A 27,446-nucleotide genomic window follows, 5' to 3' on the forward strand; every position below is an offset into this window, starting at 1 on the left:
CGTTGAAAAGATGAGCAGAATTGACAAACTAGCTAGACCTACAAAAAAGAGAAGATGTAAATAACTAAAATCAGAATTGAAAGTAGCATTGCAGAATAAAAAGGATTATAGAAAAATACTGTGAGTAATTGTACAATGATGAATTGGATAACCTAGAACAAATTGACAAATTACTTGACAAAAAATAACCTAAACTAAATAAAAAGAAATTTCAACAGACCTACAAAGTAGAGATTGACTCAATAAAAACCTTCTAACAAATTAATATCCTGGACCAGATGGCTTCACCAGTAATTCTTCCAAAAATTTGGAGAAGAATTGACACCAATCTTTCTCAAACTCTTCCAAAAAAATTTAAGAGGGGGGAACACTTCCAGAATCATTCTGTGAGTCCAGCATTACTCTGATAACAATGCCAGTTAAAAACATCACAAGAAAATTGCAGGCCAGTATTCCTTATGGATATATACTGAGTAGCCAGATTATTATGACCACCCCATCAGTACAATGAAGTGAATTAGTTATGCAAATAATAATAATAAAACCTTGAGACTATTTGCTTAAGAAGTTTTCAATATTCAGTATTTTTGGAAGTGTCAATTAAGTAGTGATGGGGTAGTCATAATAATCTGGCCACTCAGTGCATATTTACACACAAATTTAAAATTTGTTTAAATTTGATTATCTAGTAATCTCCATTTTCAAATGTTAAAAAAAAAATGTTCCCAACATTTTCTAACGAGACATAGTTTAAAAGTGCACAGCACAGAGTAAACATTTGCAATGCATTTTCCTTGCAAACCCTGTGATCTACCTCAGTTCTGGCTGTTTAGTTATTTCTTTAGAAAGTATGTAGCTAATTCAGCTACAGTTAAATTTCAAGTAATTAGAAAATCATGAAATGTGAGGAAAAAGTATAAAATACTTCTATGTGTATCTAGCCTCAAACTGCTTGACATCAATTAAAAAAAAAGAGGCTATGTTCCTGATATGGTCTATAAAAGAATAGCTTTACTTGACTCTTCCATTCTCATATTTTTCAATATCTACTTCGTTTCCTTAACCCCAATGCTACAAATCTAGAGGACAATTCTGCAAAATAAATGATCCAATACTGCTGAACAAAGTTAACAGTTCTAAGCCCAATGTGAGCACAAACTCACTGTCATGCCAGAGCTTCCACACAGAGCTCAGGAAAATCTTGTTGCATTTTTCTCACAGAAAAAGTTCAGTCACTTTATGGTTAATTTATGTTACTGAAGGTAAAATGCAGGCTAAACATGTATATGATGTTTGAAAGTGGGCATTCTGATATACTGTATCTTGGAATCATCATGTTGACTGATTATAACAATTTTTTCAATGTACATAGATCCTAAATATCTTGTTACCATTCTAAGCTTTGATAATTTTAAATGAATGCTACAAATTTCATTTCTAAGTTTATGTAGATTTCAAAAAAACCTTTATTCAGCATTGTGAATTCTAAATAAAATGTTTGATTTTAATTTTATCTCAGTTGCCAATTGCCAGCTTCAGAGGGACTGGAAAAAATTACACTTTCATATAATAAGCTTTGTAAGTAGTGTTTATACTACTAAAGCCTTTCAAAGCAAGTAATGACTCTTCTCCAAGATAACCACCCGTGGAGTTCACTCACATCATTCAACAGCCACCTTCTAAGTGAGGCTTTCCCTGAACACCAAATATGTAATTTCAGCACCTGTTTGCCCTGGACAGCTCATTATCTCCTTTCCTGTTGTCCTTTTTTCTCCTTAGAACTTAGCATTTCTCTAACATACTTTACCAATTTAACCTTCTTTAGTGTTTGTTTCCATACACACACACACACAGGATGAAGGAAGAGATTTATCTGTTTGATTCATCACTATATTCCAGCTCCAGTAAGGTTATTTGGCACATAGGAAGAGGCACTCAAAAGTGAGTAATGTTAAGTTACAAAAAGAGGTTACATTAAACACCATGATCCCAATTTTGAAAATATTATAACATGCATATACCTTGTACCATACATAAACAGAAGTAATACTGAAAGGTTAACATACATACCTATAATCTACACCCACAGAAGAAACATTTAAGGACACTTTAATTTTAGCAGTGATTTTCTGACATGAACTTACTTCCTCCGTACGCAACCTAATAATTTTCAATAGCTATAGGTCAGCCATAATGCTGCTAAAGTCAGTGCAGACACCTGATCAATGCTACACTGTATCATTTCATTCAAATCAAGGACCAAGTATCTGCTATCAACCTCCAGAGTACATCTCAAAGGGAAAGGAGAATATTTGGCTAATTTTTCCATCTGTTTAATTTCTTATAACAAAGACATTATTTTTATTAGAAAAACTGAATAACAAACAATTTATTCAACTAAAAAAAAACCCAAGGATAGTCTGAAAAAAAAGTCAAAGTTGCATTTCTTCAAATAAAGGTATATTTTCTTTCCTTTTCTACCATGCAAAATCTTTGGCCAAAAAGAATATATATAAATATATGTAGCTTAATTCAATAGGTCTTACTTTTCAGCAGTGTTTTTAAGACCTGCTAATTCCTCTTCTAGAGCCTGTAGTTCATTCTCCTTGATTCTCAGCTTATCTTGGACATCTTTGAGCTCCTGAAACTTGGTTAAAATTGAAGCTGCCTGGGATCGAGCACCTGATAGAAATTGAAATTGTACAATAAGTTATCACATATTTAGTAAATAAGAAGTTTTCTAAGAGAATTATACTTGAAATGATTCCATATGCAATCCTTTACAATGAGCTTATGAAATTATAGAATTTACTTCATTTAAATCTTACAACATACATACTTGGTAAGTACTTCTAAGTAGATGTGGTGGATTATTTGTTCAAGCTAATCACTGTCCCTGCCTACTCCTCATAAAGATCAAATTAGCCATGTAATTTGATCTGGTCAAGAAAATGGGAAATGTGCCTCTTCTGAAAGTGAGCCTTAAATGACAGCACCTAAATCACCACATTTTCCCCCTCGCCCATTTCTCTTTCAGCCTGGGTTCCAGAATGAGATTAGCATGGGACAGAGACAACTGACCTACAGTTACTGTAGCATAATAATGAAAAAAAAAAAACCCCAAAAACCACTTGTAAGCCACTGAGATTTGGGGGCTGTTTGTTATACCATAACCTTGTCCGGGCTCTGATATAGCAGAGAATTGGTTTCACTTTATAAACAATTGTATTTGTCTGGCATTGACAGGCTGAGGTTATATTGGCAAGAAAACTCTGTAAGTTTGATAAAATACAAAGGTTAATTAGCAATGCCATTATGAGCATTTTGTTAATATGATATGGGGTTACACATTTGCCATCCCTTAGGAAGGAATTTTAAGAATATACAAATCAATGAAATCTAGTTTCTTCTATTTTAGATATTTAAAAATATTTGGTCTGTCTTCCCATTGTAACTACTAGTCATCTTATTGTGTACCGGGGAATTTGATCATCGGATTCATTTTGTTGACTCTTGTCTTCTTGACCTAGAAAGAAATTGTCATCTAATATGTAAGAGGCGCTACCTCTTGGTTTGGTTAAAAGCACGAACTCTAATTATTAGAGTTCAAATTCTGAGTTTTGCCACTTATCAGTAAGTTATTTAACAACTCTGTACCTTACTTTCTACAACTGTATATGAGAGATGATTGTACTATGCTTACCTCATAGTTGCTATAAAGATTAAAAGAGTTAATTATTTAAAGCCCTTAGAATATGGTTTTATAGTGTGACAGAGATGTTCTCTACCTGCATTTTCCAGTTACCCATTAATTAACCATTTATGGTTACTGAGCCCTGAGAATGTGACTTGTACAAGTGAGGAAATTAATTTTAATTTTTTAAAAATATACTTTATTGATTTTTTACAGAGAGGAAGGGAGAAGGGATAGAGAAGTAGAAATATCGATGAGAGAGAAACATCGATCAGCTGCCTCCTGCACACTCCCCACTGGGGATGTGCCCGCAACCAAGGTACATGCCCCTGACCAGAATCGAACCCAGGACCCTGAGTCTGCAGGCTGACGCTCTATCCATTGAGCCAAACCGGTTGGGCTAATTTTAATTTTGATTATTTAAATGTAAAGAGCCACATGTGGCTAACAGTTCTTATTTTGGACAGCACAATCTTACAACACTGCCTAGTACACAGTAAGTATTATTCAGTGTTTGATATTATGAGATCACTTGATACAGATCTATAAACTCAGTGTGGTAAACATTAAAACAAGAAGCATATGGTCATTATCTAAGAATTCCTTTCTTAAAGCATTAAAAAAAGTACCATCTCCAGGGCAAATTTAATTTTATTTTGACAGGAGCAGTGGCATATACACAAAGTAGAAGTTAACATGTTTGATGAAGGAGAAATGGGCGGTTAAGCTACAAATATACTGGGGAAAAAAAAGACTTCATTTCCCAGTGACTAGAATATTCTGATAGGGCAAAAAGCAAAAGAAAATAAACAGTAATAGTTTTACTTGAGATGAATAAAAAAAGCTAGGATTGATGCTTAGACTAGAGCTCATTGAGGACTATGACATCATGTAATCTCTCAATATTATTAAATACCTGTCATGTGGTAGGTATTCAAAAGAAAACCCAATATCTAGATTAGTAATAAAACTCTGGATTAAGTCATTCCAACCCTACTATTTTCTGTTAAAGATAATAAAAGCTCCCATCCTATTTACCACATAGAATTATGAGGACAAATGATATAATACCTACCTCCACTCAGTGTCCCGTGAGGATCAAATACCTCACCTCCTCGAGTTACAGTTCTAGTCATTATCCTTTTGTCAAAGGCTACTTTTTTTGCATTATCCATATTGTCACAAACAAATGTTGTTCCAAAGACAAATTCCATTGCTTTCTGAAGTTCCGGTTTGTATTCAACCAGGGAAAGCGCCACATGAACATTGTTAGGGCCAACCTGTGGGAAAAAAACAGATGTATACTTACTACTCCTTTCCTTTCAAAATTATTTTATAAAATAGTAAGAATTGCTACAATAGAAATTTAGGAAATACTTATCTAGCAAAATAATTCCTTTAGAACTTTCTAAAATGCTATGGAAATCTCAAGAGTTTTATTTAGGAAAAATTTTTCTTTTTCAAATTTAAACCCTGAAAGACCTATTGAGAGTTTCCAGCAAGGAGGAGCCACTATGAAGTTTCTAAATCCACACTGGACTATTCGAACAGACTTTCTTAATTAAAGTATAGCAATGCTGGACCAACATTTTGACATAAAATGTTTTGTTTCAATTATTAGTAATATGGTTGTTCCACAGTGAATGCTTTTTCATTTAAATTAAATATGCTAGGGCAGCCACCGAAATAAAAACACAATAATTGAGTAAAAAAAATTTTTTTTAAGTCCCTGTCCTTTATTTTGATACAACTGTGTCTCGTCAGACTTTATTTACAGTGTCCATCTCTGCCTGTCTTTTAGAACAACTAAGCATTCTTTATGAAGCTTAGCAGCAGCAGAAGTCAAAATAAAGGAGGCTCTATGTAACACATATTCAGCATTGTACTGTGACGTAGCAGCTACATTAAACACATCTGGCTAAAGGATTTAGCTGTATTTTTACTGTTACTTGAAATCCCAATTTATTTCTGACACTGGGACTGGACCTAAGGTTGAAATAACTTTCAAAGCCTTCAAAGTAAAGGAAGTACTAACCCAAAATACCACCTTTCAATTACTACGCACTCATCTCCATCCCCTGACAGTGTATAGATCAACACAATTGTACTTTGAAGTAATTTTAACTGAAAACTTCTCAAAATTTCAGGAAATATATTGAATATCCATTTAATATCTTAATTACAAATGCACTGCGAGGTTTCAGTCTTTTCAACTCCTACACTTGAAATAACTACTCAGTAAGCTGATTCTGCTGCTGAATGTTATACAGTCATTAATAGTCTTTTAAATGAACTTCCTTATACTCATCTGCTATTTTACTAGTAGTCATACCAGGGGTAGGAGTTAGCTACTACTTCTCAAAAGCTGACTGAATATCTCTGCCATGTGTTTTGTATGTCCACAGATTGAAAGGCAACTTAGAAGAACTCTAACAGAGAAGCATCTCTGCAAGATCAACAGACACCTTCCATATACGGTTCTTGCTGTGGACAGTTTACATGTGCCTAGCATGAAAAAAACTGAAGAATTCTGGTATTAATAAACTGTAATTCTAATTATTCAGAAAACAGAAATTCAATACAATCAAGAGCCACTTAATGATGGGGATATGTTCTAAGAAATGCATTGTTTGGCGATTTCTTTATTGTGCAAACATCATAGGCAGCAGTCGCCAACCGGTGGTCCGAGAGGTCCAAACGGTTGGCGACCACTGTCATAGAGTGTACTTAACACAAACCTAGATGGTTGAGCCTACTACACAACTAGCCTATTGATCTGTAGGGGAGGAAAAACAGTTTCCCTTCACTTTTCTGGTTCTTGGCTGAGACATCCCTGTGAAGAAAAAAAAAGTTAAGAGGAGAAAAACAAAAGTTTAATAACATATATACCTCCTGTTTACACGGAAGAGACCTGGAAAACTGACTCCTCAAAATAGCTGAAGCCAGCATTTTTACCATCTTACCTTAAATACCATCTTCAGTGCAAGGCAAAAGATGTTGGGGTGGGGAGAATAAGTTACCAGAAAAAGCACAGTAAACAAAGGTAAGTTTGCTATGTTGATTTAATTCCTTGTCTTCTACACTGATATGAGTTTCTAGAGGTAAGGTGTCACTTCCCTCTTTACCCTTACAAATGAAAATATCTTTTACAAAGGGTAACTTCTATTTTCTTTATAAGCCTGAAATATTTTTATACCAAATAGACTATTTAGGAGTAACAAATTGTTGCCCTACAGCTTCTAGGCTACAAACCTGTTTAGCATGTTACTGTATGAAATACTGTAGGCAACTGTAACACAAGGGTTAGGTACTTGTGTAATATGTGCTATGACATTACTAAGGCTAGGACTTCACTAATCCTTAAAAATTTTTGAGCTCCATTATAATCTTATAGGACCAAGGCCTTATGTAGGCTCCTTTCTTAATGGGGAGAGTACTGTTTTTACCATCACCTGATAGTTATGTAACTTGACTTAAGGGTTAAAGAGATTCTAATATTACAACTTTGAAACACCAAATATATTTTTTTATCTTAATTTTTAAATCATGGTAGCAAAATATTTTTGCAGTTCTGCATATGATTAAGTCCCCCCAAATTAATGTTCTCTAATTTTAAAAATAGAGATAAAACATGTAAGACTTACAAGATTCTGAGCGACCCTCAGGGTTTCTGGAGCAATACATGTGGCTGAAATTTTATTGAGTGGAATTATAGTGTATCGACGCTTCAATTCCCCCTTTTCTAGTAGCTTTTTTCCAGTAACCTAAAACACAGTGCATGTGAAATAAAAATACATGTATATTATTAGTAATAACAGAAAACATTTGAATGGAGAGTGCACATTTAGGAATCCATAATCAAATAAATATTTCGTGCCTACTATCCTGAATAATTAAAAGTCTAAGGCTGATAATTTACATTCTGGATTCCTGAGTGAGCCTGAGACTTCCTCTGAAATAGAGCTAAATCCTATATAATAAAGAACTAATATGCTAATTAGACTGAACAGCAGAATGACCCAAGGTTGCTGGGGCTGCGAGGGCCAAGCCCCTTGCACTATTTTCGTGCATCGGACCTCTAATCAGATATAATAATATAGTAAAAATGTCATTAACTGAAAAGTTTTAACTTGTAAAAATAAGCAACCTTGGAAGAAGCTTACAACATCAAAAAAGTACCCAAATCTTCTAGCAGCACATCATTATCAAGCTGAACAGCAATTACAAATTTCCTTTATTAAAATCAATTTACCTCTGTGTCTACTACAACATTGTAGAGTCGTTCCCCAGCCACCAATTCTAAAGCTGTGGTTGCAGAAGTATCTTTCACACTAATCAAAGAAGCTACAAGTCCCTTCACACAATTTCTATTCCAATTCTTTTCTGGATCCCTAAAATGGAAAAGATGACAAAAGTCAATCTTAGATAAGAAAATAGAAAAAAATTATATATATAGTAATACTCAGGAGCTTTTTTCAACAACACATTGAACTGACAGAAGAATCATATAGATTTAACAAAACAAAAAAACTTGAAAATGTCCCAGATGACTACCCAGCTATTGTTTTTAAATCAACCAAAAGCTCTTTTAGTACATATTGTTTCAATGTAACAAATAACTTTGACTTTCTAATCTTTGTAATACATAATTAACATAGCATTCTATGAAAAAAATTCCATGAGGAAAGCAAACTGTAAAATGTCAATGTAGATATTTATCATTAATGATAGAAAAACTTTAAAGACACTTTGGATTGAGATTACATTCCTCTCATTTTGGTTTTAAGATAGGTGGCATTAACAGCCATTAAATCTCACAAGAAAGAATTTCCCCTGCCCACACCTGAAACATTGCAATTAATGTAAAGCAGTTCACAATAATTTTCATACAAAAATCTTAATGTCCATGAAATTTTCAGACTGCCTTCCAGCCAAAATAATAAGAGATCTTGGTTATTACTATGTTAAAATTCAAGATTTAAATCTCATACCTGTAGGCAAATTGAAGATTGGGAAATCTGGCCAAGAGAGCTTCATATGTTTCTTTCAATCTACTGATATCACGTGACAGCTGCCTGCGCTTTTCCAGAAGGCTTTCCTCCTTGTTTTCTAAACAGTAAATCATAAGTAAATTAAAACCAAGTCTTAAAATATTCTCTTTTAAGGAAAATATTTGTAACCTCTATTTCCCAAAGTATTTCTAGAAGCAAAATACAAATTTCTGATAAGTATTAAATAAAAAGCATGCTTAACATTCAAATGTCTATTGTGTTAAGTAGACATTTCTGACAAATAATACATTTTCTATTCCAAAAAATAACAAATGAATTGAATGCCTACTGAAGTAGAAATATACAAATGACATTTTTGAGTTTAAGTGTCAGGTCAGAGTGATTAGAGCAGGAAATTCTGAATTAGTGAATCTTCAAAAATTCAAAGCACTATGTTATAGTTAGATATTTTTGAGACTATATTTGTAAACATTTCTTATACTAATACTCATTAATAGGATAAAAATTTTTCCTACTTGCTTTTTTTAAGTTAGTTTCACCAACCACCACTACCTCCTAATGATTTAATAGTATGTTTTTAAAGGCAAACCTTCATAATTTAGCTTTTTTATTTCGGCTTCAAGTTTTTCTTTAAGCTTCTTCACAGCCTCTAAAGCTTCTTGATCCTTCCTGTAGCCACTATCCATCTTCTTAACTTCAGCTTGTTTAGTCTTTAATTCTTGTTGGGCATGTTTCAATTTCATCTGAGCCTGCAAAGAAAAATGCAACAGACCATCTGAGGCAGACAGTTCAGATTGGTTTAAGAGAATCAGCCTTGAAAATGCAACTGTTGCCACTTGGATTAGTATCCCAACAGATCAATCATTTCCCAACATTTTCTCCTCAAAAAAACTAAATATGTTTAACATAAACCATTAAATAACTTGCAATTTAAATCCCTATTTTTAATAATTATAAAATATGAAATGAATTAGTTCAAATTATATCAAAAAATACTTGTCATTAGCTGGTTAAATTAAGAACACAATAGAAAGCTAAAAATCCTAACTCTAGTTCTCTTCCTTTCCACTTAGACAACACTCACAAATATACATTAGTACAATCTAACAAGAGAAGCTGTACTGAGCAATGAGAAATAACATTACATAGAAAAAGGGAAACTAAATTGACAGCAATTTAAATGCAAAGAGTCTGATATTTAAATGCTAGTTTATATAATTGAGCACTGTTCCTTAAAACCAGGAAGTAGTATTCTAAGCTCTATATGGGTATATCCTCCCTCTAAAACTGAATAACAATGGGCTTGTCCCAATACAAATAAGTTTATAGGAAAACTGAGAGGATTTTAAGGTTTTTTGGCTATTGATTTTTAACAAATATTTTGTGATCATCTTTGTTGAATAAAAAAGTGGCAAATAGGTGATGGAAAAACTTGAATTGGATTAATATACAATACACACACATGTCCGTATATATTTTCAGAGCTGAGTCTTCCACTACAAAGAATGTGTATATATACATTTTTTCTTTCTGCTATCAAAAGTCTTATATTCACAGGACTTCAAGAGTTGTACAACTATCTAAACAAATTTGAAAACCATTCTAATAGATTGACAAGCCTTTGAAAATTATGAAATCGAAGTAGGAAAACCAAAGACTAGAATGGGGGTAGGTGGGAAGTGGATATACTTCCAAAGAGTATGTTGTCAAGTTTTAGAACCAAGGTTTTAAGAACTAGATGTGGTAGGCATAGAAATGGAGAGGATACTTTTCTGTTCCTGTTAAATCTTAGTACTTCAAGTTTATGATGCCAATAAATACAGCAAAAAATATATATAAAATTGACTAACCTCAAATATTCCATATAGTGCTGGAAACAAAATAAAGCCTTTATTGCACTAACAATTTCAATTAACCTATAAAGGCATTTTAGGTTTTAAAGCATCTTTAAACTATCAATATTTAGCAATCCACATATCAGAATTTCATTACAGTAAATGCTATAAAGTGGCAGAATAAAATAAACAAGATCCTTGACATTGATCTGACTATTTTTTAACAAAGCATAAATGTGAAGCATCTTCTCGAAAACAAAAATAGTAATCACATAGTGCTTAATGTCTATATTTACCTGTTTGGCTTCTGTCTGAGCTTTACTTATGTCATTTTTACAGGCCATCATTTGACCAGCAAGAGTTGCTTCTGCTCCATCTTCGTTACTCGACAGGCCAGCGGAAACAGCATTAAAGTGCTGTTGTGCAGCAGCCAAAGCTTCAGCGTCTTTATTACTTGCTTCTTGAAGGGTGTTCAGCCCATCTGTTATCTTTTTAACCTCTTTTTCCTTTGCTGCTAAAGTTTTAGAATCCTTTAGGAAGAGTTTCAGATTGAAAAGTGTTATATTTTAGGAAAAACAACTATTTTCTAATACACATGTACACTTATGTCATCAAATTTCACTGCAATTTGAAGGTGGGCATGGTTACAAGGAAAATAATGTCACCTTAAATAAAATAATTTAAACATTTTATTCTCATTTTGAAATTCGCTCTATTTTTAGGATAAATGTGCTGCCCTTTTTTTGAAAAAAAAAAATGAAAGCAGGCTTCTTGTCTCCGAGGCCAGATCCTTTTCTTTTCTTTTCTTTTTAAATGTATTTTATTGATTTTTTACAGAGAGGAAGAGAGATGGAGAGGGATAGTTAGAAACATCGATGAGAGAGAAACATCGATCAGCTGCCACCTCCACACCCACTACTGGGGATGTAAATATGTGCTTCTTATCTTTCTAGAAATACTTCCATACGTTATAGTCAAATCTGAGAGATAATGAACTAAAATATAATTGCAAATTTAAACCACCTGAAGAAACTAAAAGTCAGTTTCTAAATCTAAATAATTATAATAGTCATCCTACACCAATTTTAAAAGTAGAGATTTTAGGATTAAGAACATGCATATAAAAATATTTTTAGGCCCTGGCCTGGTAGTTCAATTGGCTAAAACGTCATCCCAATACACCAAAGGTTGTAGGTTTGATCCCAGGTCATGGTATATACAAGAATCATCCAATAAATGCATAAATAAATGGAACAACAAAACGATGTTTAGCTCTCTCCCTCTCTTTAAAATCGATTAAATTTTTTTAAAGAATAAACTATTAAGGGCCATAAAATTTAAGCATTAAATAACTGTGCATTAAATTTAAGTGATTTAATGCTTAAGTAATTTAAGCATTAAATTACTTAACACCTTTTTATGCAAGATACCAGCCCTAAAAAATATGTATATCTATACTGTTTATATGAAAGTGGCCAGAAATCAGAAATTTTGGCCCACCTGTTTAATTCATGATTGAATAAATATTTACCAGATGTTTACTATGTACCAAACAAAACTATGTATTGTTTTAGACTCCTCAGGGAGCCTATATGTTAGGGTGGAAGACAGAGTAAGCAAACAAAGCAAAGCAAAGGGATGGAAGGTGATGGGGGGGGCTATTATTTTAAGAAGAATGACAGGAGGTCTTTTTGTGATAACATTTGAGCAGAAGCCTAAATGAAATAAAAGGAGTGGCCATGCTATACTAGGAGGAATTGTAATTGGAGCAATGAGCAAGTGGTAAGAAGGAGCCAGGGGTTAGACCATATAGTATTGTAAACCATGGTAAAGACTTGGATTTAATTATACTTGTAACTTTGAAACCACTAACGGTTTTAAGTACAAGAATGATGTGATCCAATTTGTATTTTAGCTTTTGTACAGATCAGACTATAGAGCAGGAGGGGCAACTAGTAAGGACACTATTGCAGTATCCCTTATGGGACGTGATGGCTTATACCAGGTTAGCAGTGATGGAGGTGATGAAAAGTGCCTGTATTCTGGATATACTTTTAAAGCCAACAGAATTTGCTGATGGATTAGATGCAGGATTTGAGAGAAAAGGAGAAATCCAGGAGGACCCTATGATTTCTGGACAGAACCGTTAGGTTACCAGTGGTGTCCTTTACTGGTATGAGAAAAATTCAATAATATACGCAGGTTTGGGTAGGTGGAGTAAATTTAAGAATTTTATTTTGGATATGTTAAGTTTTAGACTTTGTTAGCCACCCATGTAAAACTATTAATTAAGAAGCTAGACTAATGAGTCTAGAATTTATCTAGCTTCCCTGAGTCTAGAATTCAGGGAAGGAGTCAATAATTTGGGACATGCCAACATATGTACTTGGATTTGTATTTCTAACCTGGATTCAACATCTCTATTTAGATGTCTAACAGGGACCTCAAGCCCATTAAATCCATACTATACTTCTTCCTATTCTCCACTCAGCTTATGGTAATCCTAGGTCCAACTGTCAAAACCTAGAATTTCCCTTCACTCCTTTTATATTTAACAGCCAATCTCCAGGTCATTCTGGTTGGACCTGCCCTTAAGATGCGCATAAAATGTCACAACTTTCTCAGTACACTCCATTTCTATTGCATTTTTCCAAGGGCTAACACCTGGACAAGCTACTTCCGTCATCCTTTAGTTTGTTCTCAAAACAAGAATAGGAGACTTCTGGTCAAGATGGTGGAGCAGGTGAACAATGTGCCCACCTCCTCCCATGTAACAACTAAATTATAGAACAACCATAGAGAACTACCTGAAGACAACCTCAACAGGTCCTATGATATAAAGCAGCCATGCTGATAATGGTAGAAAGGGCAGAGAAACAGAATAGGCAGGTCACAAATACTGGCAATTAAGAATAAGGAGGCCTCTCTCAGCTTCATCACACTCCCCAGCCTAGGGCTCCACTGCCAGAAGAGGAGTCCCCATAACAACTGGATGTGAAAACCAATGGGCATTGTGTATAAGAGAAACAGAGGGGTACTGGAGTCCTACCCACTGCAGGTCTTAGAGGGCCTGGACACAGACTCACTCACAATCTCACTAGCTCTGAGCCCCAACTCAGCAGCTCAAAAAGCCAAAGAGATACACAGGAAGAACTAACTTCAGGGCAAGGGCTGGAGGGCAGGGGCCAGGACGGTTCTCTCCCAGAGCAAAGTGCTGGCAGGTGCTACTGTTCCTATATGAAGCGCCCCCCACCCCCACCCCCTAGTGTAGGCAGGCACCAAATCTGAGCTCTTCATTAATCTAATACGATTCACCCTAATAATTCCCTGAGACCCCAGTGCACCCAACTCACCCACCTAGCAGAACCTCTTTCAGCAGCTCCTAGACAGAAGGAACCTGCCTAAGCTTGAGTTGTGAACTTCCCTAAAATCTTCCAAAAGTACACAAATTCCAAATAAGACTTGGTGTGCTCGGTACCTGTTGTTTACTCCAACAAACACAAAGTGGTGACCAGTCTCTCAACTTGTATAACTCCCATCAGATGGCCCCAAGCCTGGCATAAGCAGTGGCCAGAAGTGGCTTGGAACATAGCCTCAACTGACAAAAATCTGGCACAAGTGGCAGCAAGCCTGAGCTCCCAATGTGGTGTCCACCAAAGGGTGCCAAACCCAACACTAGAGGAAGTCAGCTATACACAAGGGGATATAACTCTTGTAAACATACACACACCCAACATAGAAGCACCAAAATATATAAAGCAAATATTGATGGACATAAAGGAAGACAACGACAGTAATACAGTAACAGTGGGAACTTTAACACCCCATTCACGTCAATGCATAGATCATCCAGACAGAAAATCAATATGGAAAAATGGCCTTAAATGACACATTAGATCAGATTGATTTAATTCTTTTAGAACGTTTGATCCAAGAGCAGCAGAATATACATTCTTTTTAAGTGAATATGAAACACTTTCTAGGATAGACCACATATTAGTACACAAAACCAGTCTTAATAACTTTAAAAGACAAATCATAAAAAGCATTTTTTCTGACCACATGGTATGAAATCAGAAATAATAAAAAAAAGAAATTGAAAAACAAACACATGGAGGCTAAATAACATGCTCTAAACAATAAATGTGTTAACAAGATCAAGGAAGAAATCTAGGTACCTTAAAACAAATGAAAATGAAAACACAATGAACCAAAATTTATGGGACATAGCCAAAGCAGTTGTAAGAGGAAAAGCCACATCAATACAAGCCTACCTCAAGAAATAAAAATCTTTTACGAACAATCTAACCTTACAACTAAAGATATCAGAAAAAGCATTAAACAAAGCTCAAAGTGAGAAGGAAGGAAATAATATCAGAGTGGAAATAAATAAAGTAGAGCCTTAAAAAAATTAATGAAACCAAGAATTGCTTCTGTAAAAAGATAAAAATTGATAAACCTTTAGGCAGACTCCTCAAGAAAAAAAGAGAACCCAAATTAATAAAAGCACAAAGTGACAACTGACACCACTAAAATACAAAGAATTAAAAGTAAGTACCACAACAATTATTTGCAAACAAATTGGACATTCTCTTTCTCGAAGAAATGAAATTTCTAAACAGATCTGTAAATAATGAACTTGAATCAGTAATTTAAAAAATTCCCAATAAACGTAAGTCCTGGGCTATATAGCTTCACAGGTGGATTCTACAAAGATTTGATACCTATCCTCCTCAAAATATTCCAAGAAGTTGAGGTTGAGGGAAAGCTTTCAAACTCCTTTTATGAGACCAGTGTTACCTATACTAATACCAGACAAAAACACTTTAAAAAAAACAAAAATATAAGCCAATCTCTCTGATGAACTTAGGTGCAAAAATCCTTAACAAAATATTACCAAACTGAATTCAGCAATACTTTAAAAAGATCATACAACATAATCAAGTGGAATTTATTCCTGAAACAAGGTTAGTATACCACATGACTAACGTGATATACCACATAAACAAAATGAAGTTTAAGAATCAAATGATCACATCAACAGATACAGCAAAAGCATTTGACATAATCCAACATCTATTTAAAAACTCTCAGCAATGTGGGGATGGGGCACCATACCTCAACATTACAAAGGCCACATAAGAAGCCCACAGCTAAATCATTCCATGGTGAAAAGGTGAAAGTTCTCCCTCCAAGATCAGGAATAAAACAAGCTGCCCACTCTTTCACCACTTCTATTCAATACTAAAGGTCTGGTGCACGAAATTGGTGCATGGGAGAGGTCCTTCAGCCCAGTCTGCGCCCTCTCGCAATCCAGGACCCCTCGTGGATGTCCATCTGCTGGTGTAGGCCCGATCCCTGCAGTTGGACATCTGGCAGTGGGACATCCCTCTGCAACCTGGGACTGCTTGCTCCTAACCACTCATCTGCCTGCTTGCTCCTGACCACTTGCCTGCCTGCCTGCCTGCTCAGTCACAGCCTGCGTGCGCGTCATAGCGACCAGTCATTCAGGTTGTTCCGTCATAATGATCACTTAGACTTTTATATATATATCGATAGTATTGGAAGCCCTAGCCAGATCAATTAGTCAAGAAAAAGAAATAAAAAGCACCCAAATTAGAAAGGAAGAAGTTAAACTGTCATTATTTGCAGATGACATGATATTATAGAGAACCCTAAAGATTCCACCAAACAACTATTCAAATAATAAATTCAGTACAATAGTGGATACAAAATTAATATTCAGAAACTGATTGTATTTTGATACACCATAATGAACTACCAGAGAAATGAAGAACACAATCCCATTTACAATTATGTAAAAAAAAAAAACAACAACCCTGGAATAAATTTAACCAAGTAAATAAATGGATCTGTATGTAGTCAGAAAACTATGACACAGAAGAAATAAAAGAAAAAGAATAGACAAATAAATGGAAGTATATACTGTGCTCATGGAACATCATTAAAATGAACTTATTACTGAAAACAATCTACAGATTCAGTGCAAGCCCTATGAAAATTCCAATGGCATTTTAAACAAAACTAAAACAAATAATCCTAAAATTATGTGGAACCACAAAAGGTATCAAATAGCCAAAGCAATCTTGAGAAAGAACAAAGTTAGAGGTATCAAGCCACCTGATATGAAACTATTAGGTATACTGGTTAATAATGCGTATTTTTTTTCAATAGATGGAGTTACACATGTTGATATATATGCGATGTGATATGTATGCTATTTTGTTGTATTGACAGCAACCTTCAAAACTTCATATGTCAAATTTTCTGAAGGTGTTAACATCATAGATATTTTTACGATTAAAAATGTTGAATTTCGTGCCAAAAAAGAGCATTTGCAGGAAGTTTTAATTCATTACTTTATTTTGAAGAAAAGTGCTGCGGAATACTTGGGGAAGTTTATGGTGAACATGCTCCATCTCAAGATACTTGTGAACACCGGTTTAAATGCTTTAAAAGTGATGATTTTGATGTGAAAGACAAAGAACGTCCAGGTCAACCGAAAAAGTTTGAAGACCTACAATTACAAGCATTATTGGATTAAGATGGGTGCCAAACTCAAAAACAACTTTCAGAAACATTAAATGTTGCTCAGCAATTTCTGATCATTTACAAGCAATGGGAAAGATTTTAAAGGAAGGAAAATGGGTGCCACATCAACTGAATCAAAGACAAATGGAAAACCGAAGTCATCAGTAAAACGTTTCAACGGCACAAAAGAAAGTCTTTTTGCATTGAATTGCGACTGACGATGAAAAGTGGATTTATTTAGAGAATCCCAAAAGCACAAAATCATGGGTTGATCCAAGTCAACCGTCAACATCAACTGCAAGGCCAAATCGCTTCGGAAAGAAGACAATGCTCTGTGTTTGGTGGGATCAGGAAGGTGTGGTGTAGTATTAGTTTCTAAAATCAGGTGAAACCGTTAATACCGATGGCTACCGACAACAAATAATCAATTTGAACCATGCTTTGATTGTAAAGCGACCAGAATGTGCCAGAAAACACAGCAAAGTAATTTTGCTTCATGATAACACACCATCACACACTTCAAAACCAGTTAAAGACACGTTAAAAGACCTTGCCTGGGAAGTATTAACCCACCCGCTGTATTCACCAGACCTTGCTCCTTCAGATTACCACTTGTTCCATCGATGGCACACACAATTTCTGAGCAGCACTTCAAATTATACAAAGAAGTGGAAAATTGGGTCTCTGAATGGTTTGCCTCAAAACAAGAAAAGTTCTATTGGGACAGTATCCACAAATTACCTGAAAGATGGGGAACTGTGTCGCTAGTGATGGACATTACTTTGAGTAAAGCACTTTTGATGTTTCTCTTGAAATTATCGTGTTTTCTTTGATTACAAAACCTGCATTATTAACCGATACACCTAGTATACTACAAGGGTATATTAACCAAAACAGCATGGTACTAGTACAAAAAGAGACACCATAAATAGGACAGAATGGGGACACCGGAAATAAACCCAGGCATATATGACAAAGGAGGCAAGAATATACAATGGGATAAAGACAGTCTTCAATAAATGGTGTTGGGAAAAATGGACAGATTAATGCAAAATATATATGTAATAAAATTAGACCACTTTCTTATACCAGGTACAAGAACAAACTCAAAATCGATGCAAGACTTAAATGTAAGACCCAAGACTTGAAAGAAAACGTAGGCAGTAAACTATTTGACATCAATCTTAGCAATATATTTTTTTAAATCTATTTCTTCTCAGGAAAGAAAAACAGATGAAATAAATAGAATTACATTAAACTAAAAAGTTTTTGCACAGCAAAGGAAGCCATCAACAAAACGAAAAGACAACCCTATTCAATGGAAGAACATATGTGCCAATGATACCTCTGATCTCATGGTAGGAGTTAATAAATATCCAAAATTTAAAAAGAGCTCAATATTGAAAACACAAACAATCCAATAAGTTCACTGCAACATTATTAACAATAGCCAAGATATGAAAGCAACTCAAGTTTCCCTTGAAAGATGAATGGCTCAAGATGTGGTACATATATATAATGGAGTATTATTCAACCATAAAGAGAATGCGATCTTGCCATTTGCTACAACATGGATGGACCTAGAGGATATTATGCTAAGTGAAATCAAGTTATATAAATGTCTAATATCTATGTTGTACACCTGAAACAAATATAATATTGTATGTCAACAACTGTAATTTAAAAATTAAAAAACACAATACAAGCAGTCCAACTAAAATAAGAAACATCACGTTTCTGCTCAACCAACTCCAGTGGCTTCCCATGTCATTGGAAATATAGGTCAAAGTCCTTCACACTGCCTTGTAAAACTACATGTGAACCTACATCCTATTATCTTTCCGCATTCCTACTACTTAGTGCTAACCAACAACACTGATGTTCTTGTTAGGCCCTGGGAAATTCCTGTTCTTCTGCCTGGACCATCTTTCCCCATAGCCTCCAAATTTATCTACATGGTTCTCTGACATCCTTGGCGTCTTTAATGAACTATCACACTATGAGATCTTCAATGGCTACCCAACTTAAAAGCCTAAATTGCACCCCTCTCTCATATACTCCCAATCCTCTCCCCTGCTTTGTTTTCTATCCACATCAGTTATCACTATATAACATGCTATATATCTCATTTATTTATTTTCTTTATCATTTTCCTCACTAGAATGAAGACACAGAAGCTTCGCATTGTCCATTTTTGTCACTTAGACCTTTGCTACATACCCAACCCAAACACGTACACTTGATCCATAGCAGACACTCAGTAAATATAAATAAGAATGTATACTACTAGTGACATAAAATTAAGCTTATTTGCTTACCTCAATCATATTTTTTTCCAGCTCTTTGCGTTTGTTTTCTTCGCCTGTCAGATTTTTCTTCTTGAGATCAAAGGCACTTTGAGATTTAGTATTAACTCGCTGAGCTTCTGCAAGAGCATCTTCTAAAGATCGGAGTACACCTCCAATTTCCTGTAATCAAATGTATATAATTAAATCAAAATACTTAAAATTTGTTCATGTCATCATTTTCTTATATGATTTGTACATAAGTTACTTTCTAAAAGATTAGACTGACAATGCCCAGTGAATCCTAAATAATCATTGTATATAATTTAGCATTTGTTCAGACTATATTATGTATTTGTACATGTATGTCTAACCCAGCCGTGGGCAAACTACAGCCCGCGGGCCAGATCCGGCCCGTTTGAAATGAATAAAACTAAAAAAAAAAAAGAGACCATACCCTTTTATGTAATGATGTTTACTTTAAATTTATATTAGTTCACACAAACACTCCATCCATGCTTTTGTTCCGGCCCTCCGGTCCAGTTTAAGAACCCATTGTGGCCCTCGTGTCAAAAAGTTTGCCCACCCCTGGGTCTAACCTTATCTTTTCTTTTTTCCAACTCCTCTATTTCATGATTAAGCGCTTTTATTTTTTTATCATTCTCAGACAATTCCTCTTGAAGCTTTTGAACTTTATCCTGCATTTCTTTTAAGTCCTCAGCTGAGCGTTCTTTGGTATCTTCAGCAAGCAAAAACTGATAAGCAATATATAAACGACTCAAATGTTCTATTTCCCTCATTACTTTTTGATACTCCAAGTAGGAAGATCTTTCCTGAAAGAGAAATCAGCAATAAAGCACAATTCAGAATTTGTGTTTTTAAACAAATTTGGAAAGAATCAAACTGCAGCAACATGTATAAAATTTCCCATGACATGATAGATTTTGTCTTAGACTAAGTAATCATGGATTATAAATTTTAGGAAACCTGAAATAATATCAGAACTCTGCCTTTTTGGATAACATTACACCAAGTCTAGTGAATCCTATGTGGCTATTTCTTTTAATACATAATCAGGAAGTTGGAATTAACATAGAAATATGAATATAGATTCATAGACTGGGGTTCATAAGTCTATAAATACAACATTTACACCTATCAATAATACAGCATTAATATATTTTTCTAGTCTAGTCATCCCTCTTTATTTACGAGTGACTGATTCCAGGACCCCCTGTGGATACAAAAATCTGCAGATACTTAAGTACCTTATATAAAACAGAGGCCTGGTGCATGAAATTTGTGCACGGGGTGGTGGGGAGAAGGCGGGGGTCCCTCAGCCCAGCCTGCGCCCTCTCACAATTTGGGACCCCTCAGAGGTGTCCGACTGGCAACTGGACATCCCTCTCTCAATCCGGGATGCTGCATGCACAAGTACCCATCCTATTCATACAGATAAAAGGCACCTTGCTGTTGTATGGGCAGCTACATTTTTTTTTGCCCTGATTATAAAAAGTAGTACATAACATGATCCTTCTAAGGCAGTAGTACCAGTTTCCCCATCTTATGGGTGGAAAAACTGAAGCAGAGAGAAGTTAAGTAAATGGCTTTATCACGCAGTTATAAGTGTCAGAATCAGGGCTGACCAAAATGTGCAAGCCAGAGTCCATGCATGTCATCACTGCATCATCCTGTTTTTTCAGTGTTAGAGTAACATTGCCAGGTTTTAATTTTTAAATCCAAGAGACTGTTCCCACTATATAGGGTAGGGTCCCTAGGCCTGGCCAGTGGTCAGGGCTGATCTGTGGGGTAACCAGCAGGGCAACTGAGGGGCCCCAACCGGGTGCAGCTTCTGCATTGAGTGTCTGCCCCTTGGTGGTCAGTGCGCGTCATAGCAACCAGTCGTTCCGCCGTTTGGTCGATTTGTATATTAGGGTTTTATTATTTGGATGGCATAATACAAAGCACTCCTATTACCAAAATGCCTACCCAACATTCATTCATGTAACTATTCTAAGCACTTACATAAGACTAAGCCTGATTCCCATAAGGATCATCTGGTCCACACAAAGTAATTATTAAATTTCCTAATATGCAGACAAAGAAACAAATTCAGAATAAATGACCTTTTCATGTTGTCAGATTTAGAAAGAATTTGGCAAAATCAGGTGTGAAACCTAGGTAAAAACTGTAATCTAGTGTTTTCCACTAAATCATGCATACGGGGTACCTTCAAGATCATGATGTTTCAGTTTTTCAAGTGACACTTATTCTACTATATGGATTCAGAAGAACTTTGAGAATTTCAAATGTTAATAAGAATTTAATAAATTCTTAAATGCCTAACTTTAAAAATGTGCTATATATGTACCTTCCCTGAAACACTGATTATGGCGTCAGAAATTGCAAAGATGGAGAAAACTTAATTACCTGGTTCAATACCTTTCATTTCCCCAAACGCCTTCAAAGTAGTAATTGTAGTGATGGCCCTTATATCCTAGAAGTTACTAAGAGTTCTGTATCTTTAAGAAATGCTGTTCTGTGCAATTCTAATCATCCAAAAAAAATCTAGATTTCTCTTTAACAACTATTTAATTTTGGCATATCATTATCTAAGATTATCCAAAATCATTATGACTTAATAGATATAAAGTGCATGTTCTCTAGAGTGGAAGGCTGAGTATGGGGTACCAAGTCTAATTCTTTATCTCATCCCAGAAAATAATCCCTAAGACAGTGATGGCGAACCTTTTGAGCTCGGTGTGTCAGCATTTTGAAAAACCCTAACTTAACTCTGGTGCCGTGTCACTTATAGAAATTTTTTGATATTTGCAACCATAATAAAACAAAGATTTATATTTTTGACATTTATTTTATATATTTAAAATGCCATTTAACAAAGAAAAACCTCTTTTAATTTCTGAATGGTTGGAGTAATTTCTTCTTCAAGTATCTGAAAAATTAAAGAAAATAAAATTTTTCAGTATGTAAACTATCATTTAAAAAATTTAAAAAAGGAGTAGTACAGAAGACTGGAAAACTGAAACAAGAGGGGGGATTTCCCTCTTTAGAGCAGAGAAACTTTAAATGCAAAATGATTCTCTTCTCTAAAACTGTTTTATATAAATTTAATTACCGTCTTAATTTCTTTCAGCTTAGCCTCCTTTTTTTCTATAGTTTTTTGGGCAGCTATTTTTTTGTATTCATACATCCTGGTTCCAGCTGCTTCTTCTATCATGGACAAAATCTAGAAAGAGAATTGTATTGTTTTAAGAATCTAAGACAATAAATCTCATTGAAATTTACTTTAATTATATCACTTAAAGCCTTGACCACACTAAGAGCTTATCAAAATAATGGCCCAAATGGATCATAAAAGGTAAGTGCATAAAAATGTGCATGTTAGCCATAACCCTCACATTCCAGAAACATTTCTGGCTGTCACTCCAATTCTAACATCAAACCTTAGGCTATACCGGAGTACATTTATTTTAAATTTGAAAGCCAGTAATTCCTCACTTCTCTTTTCCTTCAAATATAAGCCTAAAAAAAGTAAAGGCTGACACATTCAGCTTTCATTTTAGAAGTTTCTACTTAAAATTGTCCCAAGTAAGACCTGAGCCATTTTGTGCCTAGAAGGATGAAGCATGGCATAACATCTGCATCCCAAGCATGGCACATGCTTTAAGAACTTGGGCAAATAACTTAATTTTCTCTGTGCCTCAGTTTCTTCATCCAGAGTACTGGTAATATCTCAGAGCACTGCTAATATAATTCATGTGAAAGGCACTCTGAAAAAGGCAAATATTAATCAATTATAATTGTATAAGAAGTGAAATTTTTCCAGCACTCCGTTTTCAGAAGCTTCTACTCAGGACCAATCCCTATCTCAAGAGGATTGTTCCTCTGGAACTCACTTTGAATTCTATGTATTTGGCAGTTTTCAAATTAGTTTTTCCTTAAGATGTTATCTAAAGGAAATAAACATGCCCTGCATTCAAATTAGAAAGGTATTATCAATTATCAGTCTTATTAGCGCTTCTCAATAACTAATGAGCCTGTGTTCTCTAAAAAACATTCATTCCTTTATACCAACTCTTCTCAAGGGGGCGCCAAGAGAAAATATGCCCTAAGTAATCCATTATAGGCAATGAATTAATTTCACTCAAATCTTTTTCTGTAGGATTTTTCTATAGAGTTTAACTCTGATATGAAACACCGGTTGAGGAAAATTGCTTTACACATTCAAAATTTATTTTAACATTGGGCACATAAAACTCCTAGAAGAAAGCATAGGTCGTTAGCTCCTTGACATCCTTGCCATCATTATGATGTCAGAAGCTGCAAAATTACAGAGAAAACTTAATTATTTGGTTCAATACCTTTCATTTCCCCAAATGCCTTGAAATTAGTAATTGTAGTGATGGGCCCTGGTATCCTAGAAGTTACTCACTCTACCAACAATAGTTACTAAGAGTACTGTAACTTAGCAATGACTTTTTGGATTTGACACCAAAAGCAAGTACAAAAAAAGCAAAAATTAACAAGTGGGACTACATCAAACTAAAAAAAACTTCTGCACAGCATAGGGCACCATCAACAACATGAAAAGACAACCTATGGGAGAAAATACTTGTTAATCATGTACCTGAAGAGGTGTTAATATTCAAATACACCAATAACTCAATAGAAAAACACACAAATAATCCAATTCTACATGGGCAGAAAATGTGCGAATATTTTCCCACAGAAGACAGATGGCCAATAGGTAGATGAAAAGGTGCTCAACATTACTAGTCATAAGGAAAATGCAAATCATAACTACAATAATATGTAATCTCATACCTGTTAGGATGGCTACTATAAAAAAGACAAGAAATAAAAAGTACTGGCAAGTACATGGGAGAAAGGGAAAATCTTGTGCACTGTTTGTGGGATTGTATATTGGTGTAGTCACTGTGGAAAAACTTCCCAGTTTGGAAGTTTCTCAACAAATTAAAAATAGAACTACCACATGATGCAGCAATTCCATTTTGGGGTATTTATGCAAAGGAAAAACACTAACTTGGAAAGATATTTGCGCCACCATGTACAATGCAGCATTTACAACAGCCAAGACATTGAAACACTTAAGTGTCCACTGATAAATTAAACAGTGAGGTACACAGGCATACCTCACTGTATTGCACTTCATAGATGTCCTACTTCTTACCAATTGAAGGCAAGACCCTCCACCAGATGATTTGCTTTATTGCAGTGGTCTGGAACTAAACCCACAATAACTCTGAGGTATGCCTGTATATATGATGGAAAGTAATTCATCAATTTAAAAACAGGAAATTTTGCTGTTTGTGACAACATGGAAGGACCTTGAGGGCATTATGCTAAACAAAGTTCAGAGAGAGAAAGACAAATACTGTATATCTCACTTATATTCTTTCTAAAAGGAAAACAAAAACCAAACTCATAAAGAGAACAGATTGGTGGTTGCCAGAGGTAGGGGACTGGAGGTGGGTGAAATATGTGGTCAAAAGGTATAAACTTCCAGTTATAACGTTTATAAATCATGAGGATACAATGTATAGCATGGTGACTTTAGTTAATACTGTATGTGAAAGTGCTAAAAGAATAAACTTTAAAAGTTCTCATGACAAGGAAAAATTTTAACTGTGTGGTGATGCTAAATATACTATAATGATCATTTTGTAATATATACATATTGAATCATTATGTTGTGCACCTGAAATTAACATCAATTATATTTCAATCAATAGTTTTTAAAATCTGTTTAACATTGTCTCACAGCTTTTGTTATAAATCCTGGGGTTAGGATTATTGACTCCAATTTATGGATTAAAAAACTAAGGCTCAGATGGTTATGTTATAAAATTAAAATAAAATATTGGGCAAATGTTGAAAAAAAACTACTTTAATAATCATTCGTACATAAATGTTTTCAAGAATAATGGAAGAAAGCATACTAAAAATTGATTATCTAGAAGATTAAAACAATATATAATTATTACTATTTTTACTGTCCATTAAGTAGTTCTCTTACCTCTGGAGGTTTCATATTCAATACTTTTGTGATTCGGCCCTGTAAATAAAATGGTAAACTTACCATAATGATAACAAGTTAAAGGCATATATGTTTATCTGCACTGAAGCTACTGTATCCTAATAGATCAATCTTCTGGGAGTTCTTTTTTCTGTATCAAGAGTGGGGAATGTCCAGCCTGCGGACTGTATATAATATGCCCGCGAAATCATTTGGTCTGGTCCTGCCAAGGCATTAGGGGTGAGTTAAATGTTTGGCCAAATATAACAGGCTAATTTTTTTAAGCTGACAATTTTGTATGGCCCAGGAATGATGTTATAAATATCCAAATGGCCCTTGACAGAAAAAAGGTTCCCCACTCCTGTTTTGCACACAATAAAAGATGTTTCTTTTATTTGAGACTGAAGGTATCTTATAATTCTAGAGTGATACAAATTACAGAAGTTAATAAATGATAGATACAAAGTTAACTCTGCCCAGATTTCTGCAACAGTTAATACTAACGATATAGAATTTGCCAATTTCAAAACAGGCATATCAATAAACTTTTAGCATAATTATTGAATATTTCCTGGTCTTTTTGAAAGATAGCCATCCAAAATAATTTCTAGAAATAGACTGCATACTTCTAGGCCAAGGGTAGGAAACTTTTTTCTACCAAGGGCATTTGGATATTTATAACATCATTTTCGGGCCATACAAAATTACCAACTTAATATTTAGTCTGCTGTATTTAGTCAAACATTTAATTAACTCATCACTAATGCCTTGGCAGGCCCAGACCAAATGATTTCCAGGGCCTTATATAGCCTGCAGGCTGTTTTAGGCCTTAAACAGAATAGTAAAATGTTTTCTTTCAATGCTAGAAAAATCACCAAAATCATTCAGAGACAAAAAAAAAGAAAAAAGAAAAAAAGAAGACCTGCTATTCAACTCTCAAGAGAATATTACTTAAGATTTAGTTTCATTTGAAGTAAATTTTCAGTTTTGAGGCTGTGATGTATTGAAAATAACTTTATTTTGGTATCATCAGGATCCTGCCATTGATCTTGCCTTAACTTTCTCAAAGGATAGCTGGATGGGTCAAGTGAGATAATATAAAGGCAAGATAACATTAATTCTTATTTTTCATTTGGATAAGTCTCGAAAGAAGAAAATTATTTAAAATATAATATGTATTTAAAATAAAATACTTTAATCCAATATTTTTAAATGAAATACTAAGACAACATTTAAAAATTTTTTATAGAGTGAGCATGTATTGTTCTTCTAGTAAGTAACCAAGTAAATCAAGGAAAATTACTTCTAGATGTTCTTCAAAATTCAAATGTATACAACACGTTAGAACACATCAGTACAAATAACTTAAAACCCCATTTCTTAACAGGTGCCCAAAGACCAACAGAATAAATAAAAAAATGGAAAAGTCCAAAAAGAAGCACTTTCCCTTTTGTATAACTTAAAACAATAAAAAAAGTCAAAACCATTGTGAAAGAGATAAAAGGATCACAAGTAGAATACCTGCATGATGAGAAAGTGAGGGTTGTTAACGTTAAGGCCAACAGAACAAAAGAGATCCTGTACTCTGGTATTGTTTGCATTTACTCCATTGATTAAATATTTATTTCTGCCACCAATGACCACCTAAAAAGAAAAGTATTTTTAAAGATATAAACACACAAACCTTGAACTAAGATAATAAATAACAGCAAAATTGCATAACAGCCGAGCATACACCCAGCAGCGCTGCTGATGCCTGAACGGTATGTGGAATGAAGTGGGCGGGCATCGGGAGGCCACTATGGCACGGGGCAAGCACTATGGGCAGTCTATCTGAAGTGTACCTGGCGTATAAGACGACCCCCCACTTGGAGGCATATTTTTCAGGGCCAAAAAATCGTCTTACACACCGGCAAATACGGTAGATGTTCTTCAAAATTCAAATGTATACAACATGTTAGAACACATCAGTGTTTTAATAACTTAAAACCCCATTTCTTAACAGGTGCC

At 34.7% G+C, this 27,446-nt stretch overlaps 1 protein-coding gene across 1 annotated transcript in view; it reads right to left on the reverse strand.

The window, feature by feature from the left end:
* The window catches only part of SMC2 (structural maintenance of chromosomes 2), a 57,580-nt gene that overhangs the window by 25,390 nt on the left and 4,744 nt on the right, over positions 1 to 27,446 (reverse strand). Inside the window, exons 4-17 of the mRNA XM_015567202.1 lie at positions 26,958 to 27,080; positions 25,437 to 25,475; positions 22,515 to 22,625; positions 22,287 to 22,331; positions 19,978 to 20,211; positions 19,412 to 19,561; positions 10,838 to 11,071; positions 9,296 to 9,455; positions 8,686 to 8,803; positions 7,947 to 8,085; positions 7,339 to 7,458; positions 4,770 to 4,974; positions 2,547 to 2,682; positions 34 to 38 (exon numbers count right to left, since the gene is read on the reverse strand). Coding sequence (XP_015422688.1) covers positions 34 to 38; positions 2,547 to 2,682; positions 4,770 to 4,974; positions 7,339 to 7,458; positions 7,947 to 8,085; positions 8,686 to 8,803; positions 9,296 to 9,455; positions 10,838 to 11,071; positions 19,412 to 19,561; positions 19,978 to 20,211; positions 22,287 to 22,331; positions 22,515 to 22,625; positions 25,437 to 25,475; positions 26,958 to 27,080 — 1,819 coding nt within the window. The remainder of the gene's footprint in view (positions 1 to 33; positions 39 to 2,546; positions 2,683 to 4,769; positions 4,975 to 7,338; positions 7,459 to 7,946; positions 8,086 to 8,685; positions 8,804 to 9,295; positions 9,456 to 10,837; positions 11,072 to 19,411; positions 19,562 to 19,977; positions 20,212 to 22,286; positions 22,332 to 22,514; positions 22,626 to 25,436; positions 25,476 to 26,957; positions 27,081 to 27,446) is intronic.

The sequence above is a fragment of the Myotis davidii genome, unplaced genomic scaffold (assembly GCF_000327345.1).
Source record: "Myotis davidii unplaced genomic scaffold, ASM32734v1 scaffold723, whole genome shotgun sequence".
In the NCBI taxonomy this organism is placed as follows: Eukaryota; Metazoa; Chordata; class Mammalia; order Chiroptera; family Vespertilionidae; genus Myotis; species Myotis davidii.